The sequence below is a fragment of the Chiloscyllium plagiosum genome, unplaced genomic scaffold, assembly GCF_037043375.1.
Source record: "Chiloscyllium plagiosum isolate Xiang-an unplaced genomic scaffold, Cpla_swu_hap1 HiC_scaffold_22, whole genome shotgun sequence".
Taxonomy (NCBI): Eukaryota; Metazoa; Chordata; class Chondrichthyes; order Orectolobiformes; family Hemiscylliidae; genus Chiloscyllium; species Chiloscyllium plagiosum.
The window spans coordinates 17,868,790-17,881,842 of record NW_028270160.1 but is presented as its reverse complement, the minus strand read 5'-3'; the positions used below and the strand labels follow the sequence as shown (position 1 = coordinate 17,881,842).

The 13,053-nt window shown below is 41.8% G+C and overlaps 1 protein-coding gene across 1 annotated transcript in view; it reads right to left on the bottom strand.

Annotated features, from left to right (window-relative positions):
* The window catches only part of arhgap19 (Rho GTPase activating protein 19), a 52,613-nt gene that overhangs the window by 8,495 nt on the left and 31,065 nt on the right, over nucleotides 1-13,053 (bottom strand). The window contains exons 2-7 of the mRNA XM_043712883.2: nucleotides 9,613-9,872; nucleotides 7,849-7,929; nucleotides 7,041-7,250; nucleotides 1,176-1,399; nucleotides 737-823; nucleotides 25-90 (exon numbers count right to left, since the gene is read on the bottom strand). Coding sequence (XP_043568818.1) covers nucleotides 25-90; nucleotides 737-823; nucleotides 1,176-1,399; nucleotides 7,041-7,250; nucleotides 7,849-7,929; nucleotides 9,613-9,872 — 928 coding nt within the window. The remainder of the gene's footprint in view (nucleotides 1-24; nucleotides 91-736; nucleotides 824-1,175; nucleotides 1,400-7,040; nucleotides 7,251-7,848; nucleotides 7,930-9,612; nucleotides 9,873-13,053) is intronic.

Below are 13,053 nucleotides of genomic sequence, written 5' to 3'. Positions count from 1 at the left end.
TAATAGAAAATCGTAAATTCTTACTTTGATCATTGAAAGTTTTGAACCTGTGAACTGCAATCTGGCAAGTTCTCGAATATATGCTGGTGCCTGCATAGACAAAAGAAATGAGAATACAATCCTGAAATTAATTGTAAGACATGAATCAACAAACCACCTCTTTGAGATTCAAATTCATAGCCCTTTCATATCCAGATCCTGGGTAGATATTATGTCCAGATTGTGAATCACTACTGGATCAAGTAAATCCAGTACAGAGACCTTCAGAATCCTGGCTGACTTCCAGCATTCTACTCTCATTTTCTTCAGGTTTACATCTACTGTGTAAAAGTATGTATTTTGAACACAGCAGCAAAAGACTTTCAAATCAGACATTTAAATGGTATTAGTTTATTTTTTAGTGAAAACTGCATTTCTGCTTTCTAACTCTGACCACAACAATCATTCCCTTCAGTGACCACCCAACCCTCAACTCTCCAGAAAATAGGCTCAAGCTCATTGCCCACTCACCAAACATAATACCTGCTCCCACATTGATGTCCCTCTTCAGTGCTGATACCCGTTCCTCAAGTAGACTACCTGCATGTTCACCTCCCTTTCACGCATTGACACCCATTCCCCAAATTCACCCTCCAAACCTGTCCTGATACTCCTTTCTTGGTATTGAAAATCCCTCCCCATATGCTAACCCTCCCACACTCTGTCCCAATTCTTGACACAATCTGAACTTTATTACCCGGAAAAGCTTCTGAGAGTGTTTAATCAGAAATGCTGTGCTGTTATTCAGTTTGGTGATGTTTTCTTGGATGTCAGCAGCTACCAGCTGTTAATAGGAAAAAAAAGAACTAAATCAAATCAGCAGGCAATAAACAGATAAAAACAAAGGACCGACACAATAAACAGTTCTGGATTCAAGCTGGAAATAACTGGTCTTGACACTTCATTTGACATCTTTTCCCATAGTCTTTGATCTTTGAAACTTTGCTGGGAATACAGGTTAGTTAGAGACAGTAAACATGGGTTTATGAAGAGTCACTGAAATGATCTAATGTCACCGAGTTTATTTGTTTTATTTTCAAAACTTATTGGATGAGCTTTATCATTGGAGACTTATATATTACTTGTGAAAAAATACAATCAGATTGTATGAAAGAGCAAAGACGACCTCCACTTACATTCCTGGGCCAGAGAATGTGTGGAGCAAACATAAGTGCCAGGTTGTAGGCAGACATCTTGTTCTTTTCTTGTTGTTTGGCAGTTTGATATAGGAGATCCAACAGTAACTTCAGCAGGTTCCGATTGGCCGAGGGCAACAACAGAAAGAGTAGCTGAAGAGCTTCAATCTGACGCTCCTTGTCAGGAACAGTTTTCTTCCCTTTTGTATCAAACACCATTAGATCTAATAAGGAGAAATGACATCACACGTGGGTAAAAGTAATCAACACCAGAAACACATTAGTCAAAATAACTTATTTAGTATACAGACAGTCTCCACAGCCATTACTACTGATCTGCAGGAATTGCTTACATATAAATTGATGTTTACTCCCTGTGGTTGTCTCTCACATAGAAAGACTGCTGTCCCCATACTTTGTCTCTCTCTCACAGACTGCATATGAGAGTGAGAAAGTTGCAAGGACAGCAAAGATTCTTGTTCCCTTTACCTGCCTCTCTCAGGCACACAGACTGGTGCTTCCTGTACTTCTGTTCTTCATACCAAAGTGGATAACAACATATTTTTCCATATTACATTCCATCTGCTATGATTTATTGTACTCACTAAATCTGTCCAAATTCTCCTGAAGATCCTTTTCCTCACAGGACACATTCTCACCACAACTTACAAATACAGTCAATACCAATATAACGCAAGAGTTCCATTCCTGTATGATCTTGTGTTATAAGGAAATTGTACAATAGTGGCGCCATTTAATCTAATGGGATTGGATTCTCATTATAGCCAACACAGGTAAGGAAAGTTCACGTTATACAAATAACAGTCTAAATTCTTCAATTGCATTAAAGCCAATTTGCATTGAAGAAACACGCATTATTGCAGAACAGATTTATACCATTTGGTGCCCACATTCAAATTATTTAAATCTATTTTTCTAATCAACCTGTTCATAGATGTCATAACACCTCTCTGGAGCAGATGGGACTTGAACCCAAGCCCCTCAGTCCAGGGGTAAGGACACTACCACTACACCACAACAGGGCTCCCTTGGTCCCCACATCCAAATCACTGCATAGATCAGGAACAGCTGGGACCCAAACACTGATCCTTGCTTTACCCCATTAGTCACAGCCTGCTAACACGAAAATGACCAGTTAATACCAAATCACATCATTACAATCCAAGTCTCCGTTTATCACTTTTTAAAAACAGATTCCACAGGTATACGACCAACAAGCCTGTAATTTCCTTTCCTGTCTCTCTCCCATCTTAAACAGTGCGGTGACATTTACTATCTTCCAAACTGCAGGAACCAATCCAAAAACTCAACAATTTTGAAAGATGTTCACCAACACATCCACTCCATGTAGCTACCCCTTTCAACACTTAGATGCAGAATATCACGTCCTGCGTCTTATCAACCTTCAGTCCCACTAATTCCTCCAAAAAGACCACCTCACTACATTAATTTATGTCAACTCCTCAATATCCTTTGGAACTCTATTTCAAGAAAATGTTTTGTATCTTTCTCAGTGAGGACAGGCATATAGTAATCTTTCTGCTACTTCATTCCCCATTATAAATTCTCCTGATTTGACCTAGAATAGATCCTCATTTGTCTCAGCCAAACATTCATTCCTATTCTAAAAGTCTCTCAATTCTCTGGTTTGTGTAAGGTTGGTATAAACCATGTAATAATTCTTTGAAAATATCCAATGCCTACATATTATCATTATATTGAGTTGTATTGTCCCAAGTTAAAGATCCATAACACCAGGTTATAGTTCAACAGATTTATTTGGAAGCACTAGCTTTCAGAGCACTGCTCCCTCACCTGATGAATTAGCAGCGCTCTGAAAGCTAGTGCTTCCAATTAAACCTGTTGGACTATAACCTGGTGTTGTGTGATTTTTAACTTTATACACCCCAGTCCAACAGCGGCATCTCCAAATCATATACTGTCCCAATTTACATAGATGATTTGGAGTTGGGGACCATGTGTAATGTGTCAAAGTTTGCAGATGACACTAAGATGAGTGGCAGAGCAAAGTCTGCAAAGTTCTTGGAAAGTTTGCAGAGGGATATAGATAGTTTAAGTTAGTGGCAAAGGTCTGGAAAATGGAGTACAATGCTGATAAATGTGAAGTCATCCATTTTTGTAGGAACAACGGTAAAAAGGATTATTATTTGAACGGGAAAAATTGCAGCACGCAGCCGTGCAGAGAGACCTGGGTGTCCTTGTGCATGAATCACAAAGGGTTGGTCTGCAGGTGTAACAGGTAATTAAGAAGGCCAATGGAATTTTGTCCTCCATTGCTAAACGGATTGAGCTTAAAAGCAGGGAGGTTCTGTTGCAGCTGTATACGTGCTGGTGAGGTCACATCTGGAATACTAAGTACTCCTTACTTGACAAATGATGTACTGGCACTGGAGGAAGTGCAGAGGAGATTCACTAGGTTGATTATGGAGTTGGCTTATGAGGAGACTCTGAGTACACTGGGATTATATTCATTGGAATTCATAAGAATGAGGGAGTTCTTATAGAAACAAAATTATGAAGGGAATAGATAAAATAGAAGCAGAGAGGTTGTTTCCACTGACGGTGAAACTAGAACAAGAGGGCATAGCCTCAAAATTAGGGGGAGCAGATTTAGGACTGAATTGAGAAGGAACTTCTTCATCCAAAGGGTTGGTGAATTTGTGGAATTCCCTGCCCAGTGAGTAATTTACGCTTCGCCATTTAATGTTTTTAAGGCTAAGGTAAATAATTTTCTAAACAGTAAGTGAATTAAGGTTTCTGATGAGAGTGCAGGTAAGTGGAGCTGAGACCATGAAAAGTTCAGCCATGATCTTATTGAATGGTGGAGCAGGTTCATAGGGCCAGGTGGCCTACCCCTGTTCCTGGTTCTTATATTATGTTCAGTGTACTTCAGCCAATTTTACCCCCAAATCTTCACAATTTTCTTCATTTAAATTTAACATTCTGGCTTCAGATTGAGCTAAACAAAAATAAACAAAGAATTGTGGATTGTGGAAAAAACTCAGTAGATCTGACAGCATCTGTGGTGAGAAAGCATGTCCTAAACCCAACCACTACATACTAGACTTTGTCATCATATACTGGATCAGTGGTGCTGGAAGAGCACAGCAATTCAGGCAGCATCCGACGAGCAGCAAAATCGACGTTTCGGGCAAAAGCCCTTCATCAGGACATAGGCTGCAATAACAATGGTCTCCATTAGTAGCTATTCGTTTTCCCAGGCTGACCTTTCCCCATTCCTTTATTTGCCTAACTATTTTTCTCTCTCTCTCTGGGCTCCATCTACACCTCCCTTCCACCCACTCATTCTTCGCACATATTTCCTAGCTAAAATCAGTTCTGAAGAAGGGTCACTAGATTCAAAATGCTAATCTGCCTTCTCTCCACAGATGCTGACAGACTTGCTGTGTTTTTCCAGAAATTTGTTTGTTTCAGATTGAACTACTTCACTTTCTAACATAATATAAAACTTTAACATGATGGTCTTTTATCCTTAAATAGTCTTTTATGACAAGATTATCAATTAGCCTTTTTGTTACATAATACTAGAGTGAAAATAGACTGCTCTCAAGTTGGATCCTCAACTTACTGGTATAGAAAACCATCCTTACACATTCCTGAAACTCATCCTCCACAACATTATTGCTCAGTAGGATACCAGTCTATATGCAAATTGAAGTCACCAATGATTACTCTTACCCATGCTACATATTTCCCTTGTCTTCTAATTGATTCCATGCCTCACCATACCACTGCTATTTGTTTTTAATTTGTTCATGGGATGTGCGTTTTGCTGAACAGGTCAGCATTTATTAACCATCCATGAGCTGTCCTCTGTAACCCTTGGAAGGTGGGGGCATTGCTTTTAGGAAGAGCTCCAGGACTTTAATCCAGTGACAATGCAAGAATGGTGATATAGTTCCAAGTCAGGATGTTGCAATGACTTGGAGGGGAAGTGTCAGGTTATGTCATCCTCCTGCATTGCCATTGTACTCTTCTAGGTGGTAAAGGCTGCAGGTATGGAAGATGCTGTGGAGGGAGCCTTGGTGAGCTGCTGCAATGCATCACAGCTTATATGGTTTCTCCAACTGATTGTCCTTTACAGATGCACTAATCCTATCCCTTACCAACAGTGCAATGCCTCCTCATTTTATTTTTTGCCTCTTCTTCCTAAATGTCAAATCTCTTCGAAAATTCAGTTCCCAGTCTTGGTTCGCCTGCATCTATTAGAGTAAACCTATTTACCCCTACGTATGCCTTTAAATTATTGACATCATACATAGCATTTGAAATATTAGGGTGCTATGCCCTCAACTTGCATTATTTGAACTGTAAGCTTTACTAAAATTCACCTTCATTTGCCTGCCTTCTAATTTCATTTTTATTTTATTTACTTCTAATTACTAGTTATACTTCTTCCCAATTTCAACTATACCTCCAGTTTCTTTCCATGTGACAAATCAGTTTAAACCCACCCCTGTACCCACTTCTCTCTTATGCAGACTGCTGCTCTCTCTGCTGTCACACAGACAGTTGCACACGGACACACACATTGCTATTGCCCTGTCATTCTCAAGTTTAATGTTAATCCCAATATGCAATTCTCTCACCAAAACATTTCTGCTCCCTACACCTGGCTATCTGTCTCACATCCTGCTATTCCACATACTCATTTCTCTTGCATTTAGTTTGCTGCTCCCTGTACCCATGTTTCTCATACTCAGATAGTAGCTGGCATACAAAAAAGCTAAAGGTGATTGGGAAGAGTCAGCATGGTTCAGTCAAAGGGAGTTTTTTGAAGGAGTACTATGCATTGTAGATAAAAGGCATACTATACTTAGCATTTTAAAAACGTGCCACATCAAAGGTTACTGCGGAAAATAAATCCCATTTTGAGGGTTAACATCTTAGCATGAATTGAAGATTGCTGGCTCTCAGAAAATGAAGGATGCATAAAAAGTCTTTAACTGATTGGTTTGACTTGACAAGTAGAGTCTCATAAGGTTTTGTGCAGAAGCATCAACATTTTACACATTTACATCGATGATTTATGTGAGGGGAATGAAAACTCAGTAACTAATTTCACCAACATAGGTAGGAAAAGATGCTGTGAAGACATAAGGAAGTTGCAGACAGTTGTGTGGTAAATAACCTTCCCATCACACAAGTGCCAGATAATGACCATTTCCAAAAAGAGACAATCTCACCATCACCCATGAGATCCAATGGCATCACCATCACTGAAATTCCTGGAGTTTATCATTGACCAGAAACTGAACTGGATCATCCATCTAAGTACTTTGGCTAAAAGAGCAGATCAGAGGTGAACACCCCTGCACTGAGTAACTCATCTCCCAACTCCCCAAAACCTGTCCACCATCTAGAAGGCATAAGTCAAGAATGTAATGCAATACTTAGTTGTGGTGATGGTGGTGGTTCAGAATCTTTCTATGTTTATACCTAGAATGAGTGGGCTGTCTTAGGTTGGACAGGCTGGACTTATTTCCACTTGAGTTTATAAGAGAAGTGACCTGAATGCAGTTTACAAAGATCCTGAGTGGTCTTGATAATGTAGCCATGGAAAAGATTATTGAATATTGTTAAGGTAGAGGTGGAGAGATTCTTACTTGGCAGTAAATTCAAAGACTATTAGGAATAGATGGGAATATTCAATTTGAAACACAAACAAGATCAGCCATGATCTTATTGAATGGCAGAACAAGCTTGAGGGGCCAAGTGGTCTACTTCTGCTTCTATTCCATATGTTCATACATGTCTCTCCCACGCAGACTATTGCTCCCTATAGAGTGTGATTCCTTGTACCTGCTATTTTGAGATGAGCGTTATAATGTCTATGACTGAGCAGTGGTTCTGGTAATTCTCCAAGGAACATTTTCAACAAAGTTGCTATGTCATTTGGATGAAACACTCCAGAATTCAAATCTACGTCCACTCCACCATTTAAAGCTTCTTTCAGGTACTGCAGTCGTATACTGTTCCCAGGAATACGAAACAGACCCTCCACGTGGAGATCTGTGATGGAGGAAAAGAGAGATATACACATGGTCTTTAAGACTGGAAGAGTTCGCAACCTATGCAAATAGAACTGTCAGGTCAGAGTTTACTTTTAGAACAAATATAAACACATGCAAAAACCCATTTGGTTCACTAATAACTCTTCATAGGCCTCTGAGATCAGGATTAGGATTAGTGCTTTTTATCGTTATAAGAAAACAGTCATTTTCAAATTCTCCCAGATTCTCTTTTTCACTGTTACATACAATTTTTGAACAGCTTCAATGATATTGAAAGACAGTTTGTTTGATGAAAGAACTGCTACTGTCCTGTAAGGTAGGATTATAGAAGGGGCTGAAATCCAAGTTCTAGGTTTATTCTAAGCAATATTATCAGAAAAAGGGAAAAGAACAAGATGAAGATAGAAAAAAGAAGGGGGTAAAGATAGGGAATGAGAGGGTAAGACGGAGGGAAAAAGTTGAATAGGAGAAGCTGGATGGGAGAAAATTAAAAGGAGACTAGGACAGAGAGGGAATCAAAAGAAGCTGAGGAGAGATCAAGACTGTGTGACCAGTCAGATGCCTTATTACTAAATTAATATTGCAGTTTCACTCACTTTTGTAGAGATATTCAATGAGCTGATAAACCTGAGCAATTCCTTCTTCTGTTAGTGGAGCTCCAAACACAACTCCCTTCTCTAAAAAACATAAACAAACATTAAAATTTGAAAGTACTCATGACACTGCTGACAATGACTACCTGATGCATCCCATCAACAGACACTTTATCCCTGCTTCAGTTATTCATCATCACAACAGCTGATATTTACAATAACTTTAATATAATAAAACAAAGGAATTTCTCAGTAACAATAGAAAATAAAATAAGGAGTCACACAGGGAGATATTAATCAGATGACCTAAAGCTTGGTAAAAGAAGTAACTTCATAAGGAGAGTCTTAAACAAAGATAAGCAAGGTGGAGAGGTTGAGAGATTTTAGAGTTTTTAGCAGATGAACTGAGAGAAGGAAACTCGGGTAATGTACCAGAGAAAGAAAACAGGTGGTCTTAGTGATAATGCAGGCGTGAGATCAGAAGTTCATCACTGAAAGTGATCGTAATCTGCAAACAGACATACCTAATCTCAGACTGTTGAGGGATTAGAATGGAATTCAATAACAAAGGATGGAGTTTAGAAAAAAATTAATGGTTTCAGTTTTTCCAAAATTTGGGAGGAAGAATTTTTTACTCATCCAATACTGGGGGGAGTTGATAAGAAATGTCTAATTTAGCAATCATGATTTGGAGATGCTGGTGTTGGACTGTCAATCACCTGATGAAGGAGCGTCGCTCCGAAAGCTAGTGTGCTTCCAATTAAACCTGTTGGACTATAACCTGGTGTTGTGTGATTTTTAATTTAGCAACAATGGGGTTCTCAGAAGTGATGCTGAAGTAAAGCTGCATGAGATTAGCATATATGTGAAACCAAATTTGTGCATTTGAATAATGACACAGGTGAGTCCCTAAAACTGGCTGCCTCTGTATGGTGTGATTATGTCTTTAGATATTCTGGCTGCTGATCATTGTCAATCGTTTAAGAGCTGCGAGGTTATGCTGCAACTCTACAGAACCATGGTTAGCCATACTTGGAATATTGTGTTCAGTTCTGGTCACCTCATTATAGGAAAGATATGGAAGCTTTCAAGAGGGTGCAGAGGAGATTTACCAAGCTGCTGCCTGGACTCGAGGGAATGCCATATGAAGAAATGTTGAGGGAGCTTGGGTTTTTCTCATTGGAGCCAAGAAGGACGAGAGGTGACTTGATAAAAGTGTACAAGATGATGAGGGGCATAATTTTAAAGTGATTGGAGGAAGGTTAAGGTAGATATCAGACGTAGGTTCTTTACACAGAGTGGTGGTTGTGTGGAATGCACTGTCAGTGGTAGTACTAGAGTCATATATATTAGGGACATTTAAGCGACTCTTGGATAGTCACATGGAAGATAGTACAATGAAGGGTATATAGTATATAGGTTAGTTTGATGTTACAGTAGGATAAACAATTGGCATAACACAGAGGTCTGAAGGGCCTGTACTGTGCTGTACTGTTCTATGAATGATTGTACTGTTTTATGAATGATTGTACTGTTTTCTCATTGTGTTCTAGTATAGTTGCAGAGATCCATAACATGAACAGGATTGATTGAAGCTCCCTAGAGGATATGATTTATGCCAGGTATAACTGGCATAATTAAATGAAATCTTTGTTAAATACAGAACAGCAGATGGCCACACAGATCAGTCATTTGAGTTTAATAATGCCAAGTGCTGGGGACACCTGGGAAATCTGTGCCAATATTTATCGAAAATTCTGCACTGACCTTTGCGTTTGAGGAAGTTGAATGGGCGGAAGAAGCTGGAACTGGTGTTGCTGGGTAAACAGGGCTCCTCCTCCCCAATCAGCTGGGCAAACTCAATCCCAGGAAGGTCAATGAGACGTGTTAGATTGCTCACAACCAGTTCCAGAAACACCTCCGGCTTCTCATGGCGAAGTTTCTCCACAAAGAAGTCTGGGTTGAAGATGATGGGCTTTCTGCTGAATAATGGTTCATTGCTGATGACTATATTACAGCTTGTGTCCCTGTCAAAAAGAGAAATAAACTGTTTTCATCACGTTAGGTACTAGGAGAAACATTTATAATTCAAACCCCATACAATGTAAATCAGAAAATAGAGAGACAGGTAAAGACAGAGAGAGAGAGACAGACAGACAGACACGGGAATAGAGAGACGGGTAAAGAGGCCTAAGGAATTTACACATTACAATGCCTCACCACTGTATTCCCACTCTGGCTTTTGCTCCTGGTCTGTTTCTTTTTTTTCACAATTCATCCAAAACGTTTATTCACTTGATCATTCCAAACTTCCCTTTATCCTCAGTCCAGTATCATTCTCTCTCTTCTGCTCTCATTACCTTTTGGACTATAACCTTGTGTTGTGTATTTTTTAACTTTGTCCACCCTAGTCCAACACCAACATCTCCACATCATGGCAACATCACTGCTGTCATTGTATCACTCACTCGCAGACATGAAGCAGTCACTTGGTTCTTTGTCCTTACCCAACCCCAACTGTCTTCTCTCTTCCCGTGTGTGTCTCTCACTCTCCCCATCTCTCTCTTTATCCATATCTCTATCTCCATGTCTCTCTCTCTTTTCCCATCTCTCTATCCCAGTGTCTGTCTCTCTCTCTCATTACCCGTCTGTCTATTCCCGTATCAGTTTCTCTCTCTCTTCCCATCTCTCTATTCCAGTGCCTCTTTTCCTGTCACTCTTTTCCCACCTCTCGACTCCCGTCATTCTCTTTACCCATCACTCTTTTCCCACCTCTTGACTCCCGTCACTCTCTCTACCCGTCACTCTATCCCCATGTCTGTCTCTCTCTCTTTACCCGTCTCTCTATCCCCGTGTCTGTCTGTCTGTCTCTCTCTCTACCCGTCTCTCTATCCCAGTGTCTGTATCTCTCTCTCTCTCTCTCTACCCGTCTCTCTATCCCCGTGTCTGTCTCTCTCTCTTTACCCGTCTCTCTATCCCAGTGTGTCTGTCTCTCTCTCTCTCTCTCTCTCTCTCTCTACCCATCTCTCTATCCCCGTGTCCGTCTCTCTCTCTCTTTACCCGTCTCTCTATCCCGTGTCTGTCTCTCTCTTTACCCGTCTCTCTATCCCCATGTCTGTTCTCTCTATTTACCCACCTCTCTAACCCCGGGTCTGTCTCTCTCTCTCTCTCTCTTTACCCGTCTCTCTATCCCCATGTCTGTCTCTCTCTACTTACCCACATCTCTAACCCCGGGTCTGTCTCTCTCTCTCTCTCTATCCCCATGTCTGTCTCTCACTCTCTTTACCCGTCTCTCTCTATCCCTGTGTCTGCCTCTCTCTCTGTTTATCCGTCTCTCTATCCCCGTGTCTGTCTCTCTCTCTCTTTACCAGTCTCTCTATCCCTGTGTCTGTCTCTCTCTCTCTTTACCAGCCTGTCTATCCCAGTGTCTGTCTCTCTCTCTTTACCCATCTCTCTATCCCCGTGTCTGTCTATCTGTCTCTCTCTTTTCCCGTCTCTCTATCCCTGTGTCTGTCGGTCTCTCTCTCCCTCTCTCTTTATCCCAGTGTCTGATTGTCTCTCTCTCTATTTACCCGCCTCTCTATCCCCGGGTCAGTCTCTCTCTCTATTTACCCACCTCTCTATCCCCGTGTCTGTCTCTCTTTCTCTTTACCCGTCTCTCTATCCCCGTGTCTGTTTCTCTCTCTCTTTGCCCGTCTCTCTATCCCCGTGTCTGACTCTCTCTCTTTACCCGTCTCTCTATCCCGGTGTCTGTCTCTCTCTCTCTCTCTTTACCCATTCTCTCTCTCTCTCTCTCTACTTGCCTGTCTCTCTATCCCCGTGTCTGTCTCTCTCTCTCTCTTTACCTGTCTCTCTATCCCGGTGTCTGTCTCTCTCTCTCTCTCTTTACCCGTTCTCTCTCTCTCTCTCTCTCTCTCTACTTGCCTGTCTCTCTATCCCCGTGTCTGTCTCTCTCTCTCTTTACCCGTCTCTCTATCCCCGTGTCTGCCTCTCTCTGTTTACCCGTCTCTCTATCCTCGTGTCTGTCTCTCTCTCTCTTTACCCGTTTTCTCTCTCTCTCTCTTTGCCTGTCTCTCTATCCCCGTGTCTGTCTCTCTCTCTCTCTCTTTACCCGTCTCTCTATCCCAGTGTCTGCCTCTCTCTGTTTACCCGTCTCTCTATCCTCGTGTCTCTCTCTCTCTCTTTACCCGTCTCTCTATCCTCGTGTCTGTCTCTCTCTCTTTACCCGTTCTCTCCATCCCCGTGTCTGTCTCTCTCTCTCTCTCTTTGCCTGTCTCTCTATCCCCGTGTCTGTCTCTATCTCTTAACCGGTCTCTCTATCCGCGTGTCTGTCTCTCTCTCTCTCTCTTTACCCGTTCTCTCTCTCTCTCTCTCTCTCTCTACTTGCCTGTCTCTCAATCCCCGTGTCTGTCTCTCTCTCTCTTTACCCGTTCTCTCTCTCTCTTTGCCTGTCTCTCTATCCCCGTGTCTGTCTCTCTCTCTCTCTGTACCCGTCTCTCTATCCCAGTGTCTGCCTCTCTCTATTTACCCCTCTCTCTATCCCAGTGTCTGTCCCTCTCTCTCTTTACCCGTCTCTCTATCCCCGTGTCTGTCTATCTGTCTCTCTTTACCCGTCTCTCTATCCCCGTGTCTCTCTCTCTCTTTACCCCTCTCTCTATCCCAGTGTCTGCCTCTCTCTCTCTTTACCTGTCTCTCTATCCCCGTGTCTGACTCTCTCTCTTTACCCGTCTCTCTACCCCGGTGTCAGTCTCTCTCTCTCTCTTTACCCGTTCTCTCCAGCCCCGTGTCTGTCTCTCTCTCTCTCTCTTTGCCTGTCTCTCTATCCCCGTGTCTGTCTCTATCTCTTAACCGGTCTCTCTATCCGCGTGTCTGTCTCTCTCTCTCTCTCTTTACCCGTTCTCTCTCTCTCTCTCTCTCTACTTGCCTGTCTCTCAATCCCCGTGTCTGTCTCTCTCTCTCTTTACCCGTTCTCTCTCTCTCTTTGCCTGTCTCTCTATCCCCGTGTCTGTCTCTCTCTCTCTCTCTGTACCCGTCTCTCTATCCCAGTGTCTGCCTCTCTCTGTTTACCCGTCTCTCTATCCTCGTGTCTGTCTCTCTCTCTCTTTACCCGTCTCTCTATCCTCGTGTCTGTCTCTCTCTATTTACCCCTCTCTCTATCCCCGTGTCTGTCCCTCTCTCTCTTTACCCGTCTCTCTATCCCCGTGTCTG